This window comes from Macaca thibetana, chromosome 1, assembly GCF_024542745.1.
Source record: "Macaca thibetana thibetana isolate TM-01 chromosome 1, ASM2454274v1, whole genome shotgun sequence".
Taxonomy (NCBI): domain Eukaryota; kingdom Metazoa; phylum Chordata; class Mammalia; order Primates; family Cercopithecidae; genus Macaca; species Macaca thibetana.
Window position 1 is genome coordinate 139596854 of NC_065578.1, and position 13274 is coordinate 139610127.

A 13274-nucleotide genomic window follows, 5' to 3' on the forward strand; every position below is an offset into this window, starting at 1 on the left:
CGTAAGCCTGAGGTTTTTGGTGGCCATCTTCCATGCCACATGGAGAGTGTCCATCTTTAGCCTTGATTAACACATGGGTCTATTTCTGAGCTGAGACTGTAAGGAAGATATTTTAAAAATGATTATAAAGAAGGAGGGTTAGTCACTGACAGTACATACATTCAGAGGGCTACAGGAAGGCTCCCTTACTGTGCAACAACTGGGACCTAAACCTTCTGCCCCTTTGCCACCTTCAAGTCAGTAAAAGAGACATGACTTTTAGCAAGTGCCATCACCCACACAATGCAAGTGACAATTAGGCCAATGCAGAAAATAAGACTTAGAACCTTTTGGAGTGGCTCCCTCTTTTTTGAGAATTAGCTCACTTCTACTTAAACCACAAAAATATAAACTTGCCAGTGAATCTGACTTCCTCGTTCCTTTGAGTTAGAACATCTGCAACATCAAAGTGAAACAATAACTCCTTCTGAAGCACAGGAAAATTAGTTGGAAACAGAACTATTCTGGTTTCAAGGGCTATTAGAAGGGAAATGGGTCTAGTTATAACTAGACATAGAATTGGAAAATACCCAGAACTTTCTAACTTCTGAAAAAGGCAAGATCAATTGGCAAGTGTTTGATGTTTCAAAAATAATTTTTAAAAGCCTATTATTGAAGGACTCTTGGATTATGTCAGATATACAAAGAGGAGAAGAATGCAGCTCCAGATAATTTTAATGACATTCCAGACCTAGGAAGGAAGGATTAATGCCTGAGAACACTCAGTTGGGTCAGCATTTCCCCCCAACCAATGCAGAATTGCTGCTATAGGATTAGGATGGAGGGAGAACATTAACAAAGGCTGTTCCAATGTAGATTAATTCAGTTATACAGTCAAGGGAGAAGCACCTACATCCCCTAATGTCACAAGTAACTTCTTTTTGTTATTTTTTGTCATTTTATTTATTTATTTATTTTTTATTTTTTGTATAAAACATTTAATTTATTGGTCTTTGTGGAGAATTTGATGCATCACCACTATATTACAACAGAGCCATTAATTTTGTAGCTTCATCAACATTAACTGGTTTGCTTTCATGACACTGCTGAGGAACCAATTCTTTCTGCAGAGGTTCAACTGAAGGGCCTTTTGAGAAATGTGCAAGTTCCTTTTGTACATTTACAAAAGCTTTATTTACTCTGTTAACTTTTTCATCATTCATAATGTTTATCTTCTTAAGATTAGTGGTAACTGGTTTTCCTTTGTTTTTAGCCTTAAAGTTTTTTTGGCTGGCTATGTGAAATACATTCCTGGACTTCGGCCCTCTTAATTTGTTCTTGCCCATTGTCAGAAATTTAATACTTGCGTGCAGCTTCCTAAGCTCCAGGAGACACCGTCTGGCACGTACCTATTTATTTATTTTTTTGAGACAGAGTCTTGCTCTGTGACCCAGGCTGGAGTACAGTGGTGCGATCTCGGCTCACCACAACCTCCGCCTCCCGGGTTCAAGCAATTCTACTGCCTCAGTCCCCTGAGTAGCTGGGATTACAGGCATGTGCCACCATGCCCGGCTAATTCAAATAACTTCTTTAAAAATTCTGAGGTCTGTAAGTTTAAATGCAACCAAGATAACTGTCAGTCTTGAAATTTCTACCATAAAAACATGTATATTTTAATATTTGACAAGAGTTAGGTTAATTTGCCATTCATTCCTCCCAAATTCTGAGTGCACTTGCAATTCAGATTTTTTAAAATAAAAATTTGTGTCCGGCACTAGACTCAAGAAAAAATTACATAATAAAAACCAACATGGAATTCTTATCATGTGTTAGGCACTGTTCTAAATTCCTTACATGTATTAATTCGTTTAATCATCACAACCCTGTGAGTTATATACAGCACTTTCTGCCCTTTAGTTGGAAAAATAAACTGATGCATGGATGGGTTAAGAACCTTGCCCAAAGTGACTGATTAGTTAAGGAATGAATCTTGGATTTTAACATGAGCAGTGTGGCTTCAGAGCTTGTGTTTTAACTATTGTGTCCTACTTCCTTTTAATTGTTGAAAGGCCACATAATGTATGAAGACTGCAATGGGAGTCAGGAAAACCTGAGGCTCAAATTCCAGCTCTGTCATTTACTAGCAGGAGCATATCAGAAATCTTGCTCAACCTTATTGCTAAGCCTTAGTTCCTTATCTGTGAAATACTGTAGTATGTATGCCACAGAGAGGTTATGAAATTAAAGGAGATAAATGAATGTAAAAGAGCCTAGTATGTGTCAAGTGCTTGGCATATAGGAGACCTTTGATAAGGTTTGGCTATTAGAGGGTAGGATGTTTTGATCTTGTGGCTTTGATCTGATATGTACTTAAATACGAATGTTTAAGTCAGAAAACCAAGGCTATTACATTTTCATTGAGCATTGATAGAGTATTTTTCAACCACAAATCCCTTTAAGCCAATTCAATTCTGTGATCAGTTTTTTTAATGGTATAGTCTCTGCTTCCAATTTTTTAATTTTTGTTTTCAATTTACAAAAACTTCTTTGGGTTAAGATCAATTGCACTTCTTTATTAGTGTTTTTGGCAATATCAAATGTGATCAATTATAGTCTCTGTCATTGTGGGCTTTCCTTTGTGGCAATTATTTCTTCCAGGTTCAACTTTCCCAGGTTGAATTCCGCATATGAAAGTGTTATAAAAACTTTGGTTCCATCATTCAATTTTAGTGTATCACAAATGTTACTATTTGCAGTTTTAGCCATCACTGAGTTTACTTTGTGCTAATAAATTTCTACCAAACCTAGTTTTTCTGGCGTCAACTTTTGAGGTTGTTATTGTTGACAACAAAATGTTATTTCTTTCTGCCATTTTCCCCCAGCAGTATACAATGTGCAGTTTTAGTAATGTCAGTTTTATTTGGTTTTCATAAACTTTTTATTTTGAGATAATTATGGTTTCACATGCAGTTTTAGGAAATAATACAGAGATCCTACATGCCTGTTAACCTGGTTTCTCCCAATGATAGCATCTTGTAAACTACAGTACAATATCACATCTAAGATATTGACATTGATAAAGTCAAGATACAAAACATTTCCAACACCAGAAGGATCCCTCATGTTTTGATTTTATAACCACACCCACTTTCCTCCATTTCCACTCATTTACAATCCCTGAAACCCACTAATCTGTTCTCTGCAATTTTGTTATTTCAATAATGCTATATAACTAGAATCACACATTATGTAACTTTTTGGGATTGACTTTTTTTTTTTTCCTCAGCATAATTCTCTGGAGATTTATCTAAGCTATTGGATGAATCAGTATTTGGGCCTAGGTGGGGTGGCTCACGCCTCTAATCCCAGCACTTTAGGAGGCCGAGGTGGGCAGATCACCTGAGGTCAGGAGTTCGAGACCAGCCTGGCAAACATGGCAAAACCCCATCTCTACTAAAAATACAAAAATTAGCCTGGCATGGTGGTGGGAGTCTGTAATCCCAGCTCCTTGGGAGGCTGAGGCAGGAGAATTGCTTGAACCTGGGAGGCAGAGGTTGCAGTGAGCCGAGCCCGCACCATTGCACCCCAGCCTTGGCAACAAGAGCGAAACTCTGTCTAAAAAAAACAAAAAAAGTTGTTTTCTTTTTATTGCTGAGTGGTATTCCATGGTCTGGATGTACTACAGTTTGTTTAACCTTCAGCAATTGAAGGACACCTAGGTTAACCCTGTTTTTGGCTATTACAAATAAAGCTGTTATATGTATTTACGTACAGGTTTTTGTGAGAATGTAAGTCTTAATTTCTCTGGGATAAATGCTCACGAGTCCTATCACTGGGTTGTATGATAGTTAAATCTTTAGTTTTTGAAGAAACTGCTACACTGTCTCCCAGAGTGGCTGTACCACTTTACATTCCCATCAGCAATGTATGAGTGATCCAGTTTCTCTGCGTTCTTGTCAGCAATTGGTGTTGTCACTATTTCTTATTTTAACCATTCTGACAGGTGAATAGTGATATTACACTGTGGTTTTAATTTGCATTTTCCCACACTGCAGCTTGTCATTTTATCCTTTTAACAGAGTCTTTCACGGAGTAAACATTTTTAATTCTGATAAAGTCCGATTTATCAGGTTTTTTAAATTGATTGAACTTTCCGTGTCAAGTTTAAGAATTTTTTGCCTAACCTTGGATCCTGAAGATGTTCTCATATTTTTTTCTAAAAGTTTTGTGGTACTACAATTTACATTTAAGTCCATGATCTATTTTGAGTTCATTTTTGTATAAGATGTGAGACTTCCCCTGTGCTTCCCCCCACCTCAGAGATATCCACTTGTTCCAGCGTCATTTGTTGAACAGGTTATCTCTCTCCATCAAATTGCTTTTGCATCTTTGTTGAAAATTAATCAGACATATTTACATGGGTCTATTTCTGGTTTCTCTTTTATGTTCCTCTGATGTATGTGTCCCCTTACCAGTACCACCACACAGTCTTGATTATGGTAGCTATAGAAAAAGTCATAAAATTCCTCCCACTTTTCTTTTTCAAAATTGTTTTAACTATTCTAGTTCCTTTGCTTTTCCAGATATATTTTAGAAGAATCTTCTATATTTATAAAAATCTGGCTGGGATTTTGATAGAAATTGCAATAAATCTGTGTGTTAGTTTGGGGGGAATCGACATGTTTATTATGTTGATCTTCTATATGTAGTCTTCTGATCTACGAACAGTGTGTTTCTCCATTTATTAAGGTCTTTTATTTCTTTCAGCAGCATTTTATCGTTTTCAGCAGACAAGACTTATATATATATATATATATATATATATATATATTTTTTTTAGGTTTACATCTAGGTATTTCTTTTTTTAGTGATTGTAAATGGTATTGTATTTTAAAATTTTGACAACATATGTTCATTGATAATATATACAAATACTATTGATTTTTAAAATGTTGATCTTGTATCTTTCTACCTTGCTGAACTCATTCTTTCTAGAAGGTTTATGTAGATGCCTTACCATTTTCTACATAAGCCATCCTATTATTTGCAAATGGGGTAGTTTTATTTCTTTCTTATTAATATGTATGGGTTTTATTTCTTTTTCTTGCCTTCCAGCCCTGTGTTGAACAAGAGTGGTGAGTATCAAAGTTCTTGCCTTATTTATAATTTTTTGGGGAAATCATTCAGGCTTTCACTATTAGGTATGATGTTTGCTGCAGGTTTTTGTTTTGTTTTCTTTTTCTTTTCTTTTCTTTTTTTCTTTTGTAGATACTCTTTATCAAGCTGAGAAAGTTTCCTTGTATTCTTACTTTTCTGAAAGTATTATCTATGAATCGGTGCTGAGTTTTATCATATGCTTTTTCTGCATCAATTGATATGTTCATGTGATTTTTCTTTTTTAGCTTGTTAATATCATGGCTTATTAATATGATGATTGATTTTAGAATATTGAATTTGGAATCTAAATTGAATTCTTGGAATCAACTCCACTTGATTGTGGCATATAATTCTTTTTGTATATTGTTGAATGCAATTTGCTAATGTTTTACTAGGGATTTCATGTTTATATTCATGAAGGACATTAATTTGTAGTTTTTGTTTATTTCATCCATTCTTTGCCTGGCTTGGAATTAGGGTAATACTAGCTTCCTGAAATGAATTGGAAAGTGCCCTTGGGCTAGAGATTTTTGGAGGGAGTTTTTAAATTGTGGATTTAATTTTATTAATAGTTATGGGAATATTCAATGATCTATTTCATATTGGGTGAGTTGTGGTAATTTGTGTTTGGTCCATTCACATAAGTTGTCAAATTTATGTGTGTAAAGTTGTTCATGGTATTTCCTTATTATCCTTTTGATGTCTGCAGGGTCGGTAGTGATATACCTGTTTCGCTCATTGTATTGGTAATTTGTGTCATCCTTTTTTTCTTCATCAGTTTTTCTAGAAGGTTGTCAATTTTATTGAACTTTTCAAAGAACCAGATTTTTGTTTCACCAATTTTCTCTATTGTTTTTTATTTTTGCTTTGTTTTCTGCTCTTTATTATTTTCTTTCTTCTGCTTGCCTTGGGTTTATTTTGCTCAAGGTTCTTAAGTGGAAGCCTAGATGATTGCTTTGAGACTTTTCCTCTTTTCTAAAGTATGCACTTAATGCTATAAATTTCCCTCACAACACTGCTTTAGTTGTGTCTCACGAATTTGACATTTTATTTTTCATTCGGTTCAATGTGAATTTTTTATTTTCCTTGAGACTTCCAGTTTGATTTGTGGATTATTTAGAAGTGTTTAATTTCCAAGCACTAGATGTTTTCTTCTTTTGTTATTTATTTATAATTTTGATTCTATTGTGATTGGAGAACACATTTTGTATGATTTCAGTTTTTAAAAATGTGTTGAGCTTGTTTCATTTCCCAGGATACGTTCTATCTTTGTATATGCTCCATGGCCTGGGAAAAAAATGCATATTCTACTGTTGTTTGAGTCTTCTGTAAATGTTGATTAGATCTTGTTAGTTGATAGTGGTTTTGTATTCTTCTGCATCCTTGCTGATTTTCTGCTTATCGAAATCTTCAGCTATAATTGTGGACTTATCTATTTGTATTTCCAGTTCTATTAGTTATTTTTTCTTTTATTGATTTAATTTTTTTTGAGATGGGGTCTCACTCTGCCACCCAGGCTGGATTGCAGTGGCATGATCTTGCCTCATTTTGCGATCTCTGCCTCTCAGACTCAAGTGATCCTCCCACGTCAGCCTCCTGAGTAGCTGGAACCACAGGCACATGCCAGCATGCCCAGGTACAGTTCTATTAGTTTTTGCTTCACATGTTTTGTAGCTCTGTTGTTTGATACATGTCTAGAATTGCTGTGTCTTCTTGGTGGATTGACCCTGTTATACATTTATAATGTTCCTCTCTGTTTCTGGTAATTTTCTTTGCTTTGAAGTATACTTTATTTAATTTTAATATAATCACTCTTTTGCAAATATTCTCTCAGTTTATGGCTTATTTTCTCACTCTCTTGATCAATAATTTCTTTGTCTTTAGTTTTAGAAGTTTATGTTGTATCTTATGGATATCTATGGGTTTATCCTTTTAGAGTTTCATACTTTATCACATTTGAAAAGTTTTCAGCCATTGTTTCCTTGAGTACTTTTCCAGTCTTCTCCTTATTGTACCTTTCTCCTGGATTCCCATACCATGAATGTTAGATCTTTTGTTATAGTCACATAGGCCCATAAGATTCTACTCATTATTTTCCCCAATAAATTTTGTTTCTCTGTTTGGAGAACTTTTATTGTTCTGTCTTCCAGTTCATGGATTCTCTCCTTTTTTCCCTTATTCAGTTGTTGAGTCCATCCACTGAGCTTTTGATTTTTGTTATTGTATTTGCCAGTTCTAAAATTTTCATTTCGTTCTTGTTTATACTTCTTTTTTATTTGCTGAGACTTTCTATCTATTTGCAGAAATTTTCTTTTTTGTTTGTTTCAATGTGTTCACAATTGCTCGTTGAGACATTTTTATTATGGTGGCTTTAAATTATTTTTAAGTAAGTCTAACATTTGTTCTCATGTTGGCATCTATTGATTATCTTTTCATTCAGTTTGAGATATCCTTGGTTCTTGGTATAAAGTGTGATTCTCAGTTGAAACCTAGACATTTTGAGTATTATAAGACTAGGACTTATTTAAACCTTCTGTTTTATCTGGCTTCCTTTGACACCACTCCAGAAGAGAAAGGGGGCCACTGCCTTATTGCTACCAGCTGGGGACAGAAATCCAGGCCCCTACTCAACTTCCATTGTCACCTGAGGTGTGTGTGTGTGCACTTTTATTACTGCTGGTGGGGGTGGGAGTCCTGGCTTCCCTTCAGGCCTCTACTGATACCTCCCTGGCTGGGAGGTGTAGGAATACCTCATTACTTCTTCCTATGTGGCCTTTACAGGGTGGCAGGGGTTGGGGGCCAAAAAAGGGATATTCAACCTTGTTCCTGCTGGATGCTGATAGAAGTCCTAATTCCACTCATCTTCCTTTGACACCATCTAGTGTGGAGGTGGGGAGAGATGCCTGAGGAGGCAGTGGTTGAAAGTCTGGGCTCCCCTGTGGTCTCTGCTGGCATTGCTAGGGCAGGAAGAGGGAGCTCCTTGTTTCAGTTTGTGAGGGTAAAAGTCTAGGTTCCTCCCTCAGTCTTTGCTGGCATGGGTAAGGGTGGAGTTTGTTGGAGTAAAGTGGTTATTGTCTGAATTATTTTTCTTGTTAGACTGCCCTTTGTTGGTCCTTTGACTGGAAAGAGCTGATTTGTGTTGGGGCTTTTTTGTCTTCACTTGGTGTCTTGGGGTTATTCCTTTCTTTGGCTCCTGGTCTGGGATATATAAGGCAAAAAAAAAAAAAAAAAAAAAAAAAGCCCACGAAATTTACCACTGTGTGGTTCCTTGGGTCCTGAGGTCCCTAGCTGTTCTGTCATCTCTCCACCTTTCAGTGTTCTCATGTTTGTTTTATATATAATGTTGAGGGCTTTTGGTTGTACTTAAGGGAAAAATAAGAAAAAGTAAGTCTACTCCATTTCTGTTAAATTCATTTTGTATAGATTAGTTCTACCAGTAATATTCAGAATGAATTGGAAAAAATACAAGTCTGTATTTATTTCTTGGAGCAAAAAGCAAAGAACATTCGGGAAAAACGCATGGGTTATGGAGGTGAAGTCAAAATATCCTGTTTTATGGCCTTTATTTTGACTATGTATTGACCACCATGTTGAGTACAGTATAAAGAAGTCTAAGACAATGATCCTGGCTTCAAGTAGCATGTAGGTTAGTTAGGAAGCCAAGATGTGGATTGCAAAATAAGTATGCCATACAAGCAGTAACTACTAAGTACTCCATGGGCCATGCAGTTTGTCAGTGAAGAGTGATGTCAAGATGGCGCAGCCAGGGAAGAGACAGAATGTGAACTAAGCGGAGAAAACCCAGGCATGGATATGGTGGAAGGGGGCAGCTGGGGAAAAGGCACCAAAGTAGGGAGAATGGAACTGACAAACGTGCAAGGTCAGGGTTATTAACCAAAAAACCCCACAGCATTTAACTATAGGGTATGTATCAGGTTCTGGGCACTGTGCTGAACACCTTACGTGGAGTAGTTTTTTATCGTCCTTTGCAACCTGCCTTTGAAGTGCGAATTATTTTCCATTTTACAAACAAGAAAACAGGCTCAAAAAGGTAACTTCTCCAGCTTCATACAACTGTATCAAGAAGAAGAGCTAGGATTCATAACGAAGTCTGTCTGAAATGTCTTAAGCATTACTCTTGAATACTTGGGTTGCACATGGCATTTGGCTTGAACAGAGGATTAACTTGGGCAAGGGTAAGAGAATAAGGTTGGAAACTGAGGGAAGATATGTGAGCCCTTCCATTTTGAGCAAGGCGGCTGTCCTTGAACATTTTTGAGGAGAAGAATAAGGGTCCTACCGTAGGCCTCTTTGGGGATACCAGGCAGAAGGGACTGGGGCAAGGGAAGAAAATGGAATGGGGAAGAGGGCCTGGTTTCCATGATAAGAGCCAAGAAAGTGGACCTCAAACTGACCTTTGCACAAAATCCTTTGTCAGGTTATCTTTAATGTTGTTTTAGAATTACTAATAAGATATAAATCTCCCAATGGAGCTTATTCTATTTCTCTCTCTCTAATACAAATGTGACACTAGGGGCTTTTTAAAGAAAACATTTAGAGAGTTCAATAAAGACTCTGAGATATGATGGGTTAATTTCTATTTAACTTTTGGCTCCTTATTTTTAAAATGTCATATTACTGAGTCATGCTTAGTCATTGACTCAGGGCCTGGTTAGGTTAATTAGACACAATGTGGGTAGACAGAATGACATCACATACCTCCTTCAAGAGACAGAGGAGAAATAGAGGAGAAGAGAAGGATTCCAATAGAATTTTATTCTGTAAGGCTGGATAGGACTGACCAAAAAAAGAACCAGACCAAATAGATTCCAATGAGATCTTAGATGATGCATTAGTCTGCTTTCACGCTGCTGATAAACACATACCCAAGAGTGGGTAATTTATACAGAAAAAGAGATTTAATGGACTCATTCCATGTGGCTAGGGAGGCCTTACAATCATGGTGGAAGGTGAAAGACAAGAGAGAATGAGAATCAAGTGAAAAGGGTTTCCCCTATTGAAACAATCAGATCTCTTTAGACTTATTCACTACCATGAGAACAGTATGGGGGAAACCCCCACCCCCATGATCCAATTATCTCCCAAGGCCTCTCCTACAACACGTGGGAATTATGGGAGCTATATAGCTCAAGATGAGATTTGGGTGGGGACACAGCCAAACTATATCAGATGGTGTGGCTGTGGTGGAACAGTCAAGAAATAGTGCTGATGGAATTATAAATACTTCCTATCAATACAGGGAGGGAAGGCCAAAGAAGTTCACAATCAGATAAGAACTATAGAGTGCCATTTTCAAAAATGTTTCATGGAACATCAATTCCATGAAATTATCTGAGAAAAAAAAGAGGTGAGGGACATTAAACATTAAGTTTCTTTACTGCATGTCTTTAAAATTTTAAAGTGCATTATGAACTCCCAAGAGAGGATATAGTATGCAGGGTTCCCAAATCTACTCGTTCACAGGAATCCTCCCACTTCACTCTTTTTAAAATTTCTTTTTGTCTTGGAGATTTCTTATGATGCGTACTTTATACTTCACCCTTTCATAAGTTCTGGGACAGGAAAAGACTTAAGACATGTCACAGAACTGTATCCCTAACTATAGATTTTTCTCTGGTGTCTCCAAAATGTGCCTGTTGTGTGTTTCTCAGATTACTTGAGAGCTAAATGAATATTTTGTATTCAAATCGAAATTCACAAAGCCAAGTCATTTTCATAGAAATTCCCAAAATTTTCTCCCCGACCCTCTAAACTATCCAAGTGAATCAATAAACCAGTTCATGAGAGGAAATTGCAGCTATTTTATATGCTTTTTTAAAATCAATGTTCAATTATAATCAGATTACAAAAGGAATCACATTGCCACATCTCCTTCTGGCTGGCGCTGTAAGCCAGGCGTCCTTGGTTCTCAGTAATCCCTGTTCTGCTGACAGGCACGGAGCTGGGCCTCTAGTACTATCTGATCAAGGGAGCTGTTGGGAGGCGCTCTCTCTTCTCTCCTGGAGGCCTGAGGGAGCTTCTGGAACTCCTGGAAGTTTGGGTCTTTCCCTTGGGTAATGTGCCGCACCCTCTGCTCCTTTTTCTTAATGGCCTCCTTGATGCCTTCAATGTGGCACTTTTCCTCCTTCTCGGCTTTCAGTTTCAGGATGTGGTGGTTTTTCTCCCTCAGGTGGTTGAGCTCCCGGAGGTGCTGCACCTTGTCCCTAGTGGTCTTGTGCACGTGATTCCTGGCCTGTCGGATCTTCTCATCTGCCAGCTCCACCAGAATCCTTTTGCGCATCTTCCTCTGCTCCTCTGACTCCCCTGCACGCCACCTGGCCTGCTGCAACTGCTCTTCCTCCTTCTGGGCCTTCTCCCTCAGCTCGCGGTGCCGCTCCTTCATCAGGCCCTGGTGTATCTCTTGGGACCGCTGGAAACTTTGTTCCAGGGACAGCTGCCTAAGGAGCTCCTCAGCCTTGGCCTGGCAGTCCATGAGGACCTTCCGGGCCTGGTAATTGATGAGAGAGCTCAGGTTGGTGTCCTGGACCTTCTTCTGTCCCTCCACGGCATGCAGATGCCTCTTGCGACAGGCCTCCACCAGCCTCCTCTGTAGCTGCAGGGTGTGTTGCTCCCGGAGGTTCCGTTGCATCTTCTCCTGCTCCCGCAGGCGCCGCACCTGGCACTGCTTTCGGTGCTCTGCCTGGGCGCGCGCCTTCTCCAGCTTCTCCTGGCGCGGGCTCTCCTGGTCCTCAGTTTGTTCCTTCCACCGGCTTTCCCCCGGGGTCACGTTCTTCCTCTGGCTGTCCCGCCGCCGGCAGCGCTGCTCAGGGCTTTGGAGGGTCTTGCGCTGCTCCTTCTCCTGCCACTGCTCCTGGCTCTGCTGCAGCAGCAGCCGGCGTTCCCGCTCCAAGGTCATCTGGACCTTCTGATCCGAGCGCTTCAACTCCTCCCAGGCCTCAGCCGCCTGCTGCTGCAGCTCCCGCATCCTCTGGGCCTTCTTGAGACGGGTCAACACGAGGGCCACAATCTGCTGGTCCTGGGAGGACACCACTGCCTCTTCCAGCTTGCTCTTCAGGACCTGGGTGTGGGGGCTCCGCATCTCTTTGCTAGAGGCCGAGGGCTGGGAGTCCCGGCTTGCTAATGACTCAACCTGGTCGCTGCTGTCTCTCTTCTGGGCGCACCCGCAGGCTGAGTGCCTCCTGAACTTTTGGGAGGGCACAGAAGACCGCTCCGAGGGAACTGAGGAAGCGGACCAGCGACCTAGATGTCTGCCGAGCGGCACTGCCCACTGGTCTCCACCCTGTGCCTTTTCTACCCTGAATGTGCCACTCAGGGGAGTGCCAGCTCCTCCGGAGTAAGGCGGGGGCGAGTCTCCCTGGGCCAGTGGGTAATGCGGGCAGGGCTGCGGCCGCTGGGGTGGCAGCTGGGTCTGCGGCTGCCAAGCTGGGCGGGGCTTGGTTCCTGTCTCTCCCCAGGCATCTTCTAGGCGCCTGCTGCGGAGCCCGTGCTTCCTGGAGCGGTCCAGGGGCCTGCGGACCACATCGCTCAGGCTTCGGCTGCCCCGCGGTGAGTCTGAGCACCCGCGCCTGCGAGGCCGCGGCGTGAACGAACAGTGCGGGTGCAGCCAGCACGCCCCAGCTTCGCTCTCCGCACCCGGAGTCTCGGCCCGGGAGCACGCGGGGGAGTTGGCTCCGGACCTCTGCCCGCCCAGCCGCTGCGTGGACTCTCGCTCTCCGCCGGGCCGCGGGGGTTCCCAGAGGTCCCGGTAGGGCGGCTGGGAGAAGTGGCTGAAGCCTGCCATCCCTCCCTCTGGGCACGCGCAGAGTCTGCGCAAGGGGTCTGAGACCTCCAGAGGACGCTGCAGACACCCGCCCCGCCCCCCAGTCCCGAAGTCGGGGTCGCCTGTGACGCTCCCGCCACTTCACAATGCGCCTGGCAGCTGGGTCCCCGCAGTCTTCAGCCCTTGCCCGGCGCCGCCCACCCCAGTTTTGCTAGCACTCGGAGCACCTGGAATGGGAAGGACAGGAGGCTGGAGATGGGGGTGGTGGGGGTCGGGTGGGGGAGAAAGGGGTTGCAGGTTGGAGGAGGGAATATGTGGGAAATCAGGATGACATTTAAAGATGAGGGTGCATAGTGTC

General features: G+C 41.1%; 2 protein-coding genes across 2 annotated transcripts; both read right to left on the bottom strand.

Annotated features, from left to right (window-relative positions):
* Positions 1–960: 960 nt before the first annotated feature.
* LOC126937455 (ribosomal biogenesis factor-like) lies at positions 961–1383 on the bottom strand. Its single transcript, XM_050760890.1, has one exon. The coding sequence runs from the start codon at positions 1323–1325 to the stop codon at positions 1023–1025; it is 303 nt and encodes a 100-aa protein (XP_050616847.1). The 5' UTR covers positions 1326–1383; the 3' UTR covers positions 961–1022.
* A 9560-nt stretch (positions 1384–10943) lies between these two features.
* Positions 10944–13000, bottom strand: CCDC185 (coiled-coil domain containing 185). The gene has a single exon (XM_050760725.1). It carries the CDS (start codon positions 12935–12937, stop codon positions 11066–11068), a length of 1872 nt encoding a protein of 623 aa, XP_050616682.1. The 5' UTR covers positions 12938–13000; the 3' UTR covers positions 10944–11065.
* Positions 13001–13274: the final 274 nt, after the last annotated feature.

Coding starts and splice junctions, on each gene's coding strand:
- CCDC185 (XM_050760725.1), bottom strand. CDS start 12,937: ATGGCAGGCTTCAGCCACTTCTCCCAGCCGCCCTACCGGGACCTCTGG.
- LOC126937455 (XM_050760890.1), bottom strand. CDS start 1,325: ATGGGCAAGAACAAATTAAGAGGGCCGAAGTCCAGGAATGTATTTCAC.